Source organism: Acanthisitta chloris, unplaced genomic scaffold, assembly GCF_000695815.1.
Source record: "Acanthisitta chloris isolate BGI_N310 unplaced genomic scaffold, ASM69581v1 scaffold18874, whole genome shotgun sequence".
Lineage (NCBI taxonomy): Eukaryota > Metazoa > Chordata > Aves > Passeriformes > Acanthisittidae > Acanthisitta > Acanthisitta chloris.
In genome coordinates this window covers 6,913-8,007 of record NW_008668974.1, presented here as the reverse complement: position 1 = coordinate 8,007, position 1,095 = coordinate 6,913, and the positions used below count along the sequence as shown (strand labels likewise).

Sequence of the window (1,095 nt, the reverse complement as noted above, 5' to 3'; positions counted from 1 at the left end):
CATTGGCAGGAGGCTGGGTATGCCAGGGACAGCAGGATGGCACAGCAGGGCTGAGGGGACCGGGATCCAGGCAGGATGCCAGAATGTGAGCCCTGGCTTGCTGTCTCAATCCTCGTGGCAGTGACCAGTGACACAGCTTCCACAGCCAGAGAGCGCTCCAGTTTTTTTCCAGGGTGATGTCTCTCCATTTACAGTGGTTTGTGGCTTATCCACTGGGCAAATCCATGGTAGGCCAGACCCTGGCAGGTGTCTGTGCTCCACACATGATCAACTCCCCCGCAGAGCAAGTGACTGCCCAGTGAGAGGTATGCCCAAACCTTACTCTCCTCTGCCTAAATTTCTGCCAGGAGCTGATGTCCAAGAGCTGCTGAAGCCCCCAGGCGAGTACTTCACTCCACAGGACATTGAAGAGGTGAGTGCTGGCCACTGTGCAAGACAGCGGGCACAAGTTGACCTCCAGAGCGGTCACCTTCCCTCTATTTCATGCAGGGCCTGGTGCAGCACAACCCCTTGGTGCTCTTCATCACCCACGGCGAGTCCTCCACTGGAGTGCTGCAGCCACTGGAGGGGCTGGGCGAGCTGTGCCACCGGTCAGTGCACGGTGGGCACCCACAAGGGCTGGCAACACCCCAAGATTGGGGCTTGGGACCTAGGGATTTACACACCCTGGGCTCTTCTCTGGGTCTGTTGTGCTAGAAGTGGTCGGTATCAGTGAGACACGTGGCCCTGAGTGTCCAGGATGACGGGGCTGCAGGCAGAGGGTGGCAAGAGGAGCTGGGAAAGCCACCAGGCTGAGCTCTGTCCTCCCACAGGCATGGCTGTCTGCTGCTCGTGGATGCAGTGGCATCGCTTGGGGGAGCTCCCATCTTCATGGACCAGCAGGGTGAGAGCCACAACTACATCACAGGCACTCAGGGCACAAGGGGGCTCATCCCTGGGCTGGAGGGGGGCAGTGGGATCAGTCCCTCCAACCACATTTTGGGCTAGCAGCACTAGAAACTGGTCAGCTGCAGCCAGAGAGCCTGTTCCCCTTGGGGGACCATCAGCAGTGCCTGGGGGTGCCCCAAAGCAGTCCAAACACAAGCAAGACCTGCA

At 59.4% G+C, this 1,095-nt stretch overlaps 1 protein-coding gene across 1 annotated transcript in view; it reads left to right on the top strand.

Annotated features, from left to right (window-relative positions):
- AGXT (alanine-glyoxylate aminotransferase) overlaps positions 1-1,095 on the top strand; it is a gene marked incomplete at its 5' end in the record, with an annotated part of 3,601 nt that overhangs the window by 335 nt on the left and 2,171 nt on the right. The window contains 4 exons of the mRNA XM_009073153.1: positions 195-246; positions 348-412; positions 490-590; positions 813-883. Of these exons, the coding sequence (XP_009071401.1) occupies positions 195-246; positions 348-412; positions 490-590; positions 813-883 (289 nt within the window). The remainder of the gene's footprint in view (positions 1-194; positions 247-347; positions 413-489; positions 591-812; positions 884-1,095) is intronic.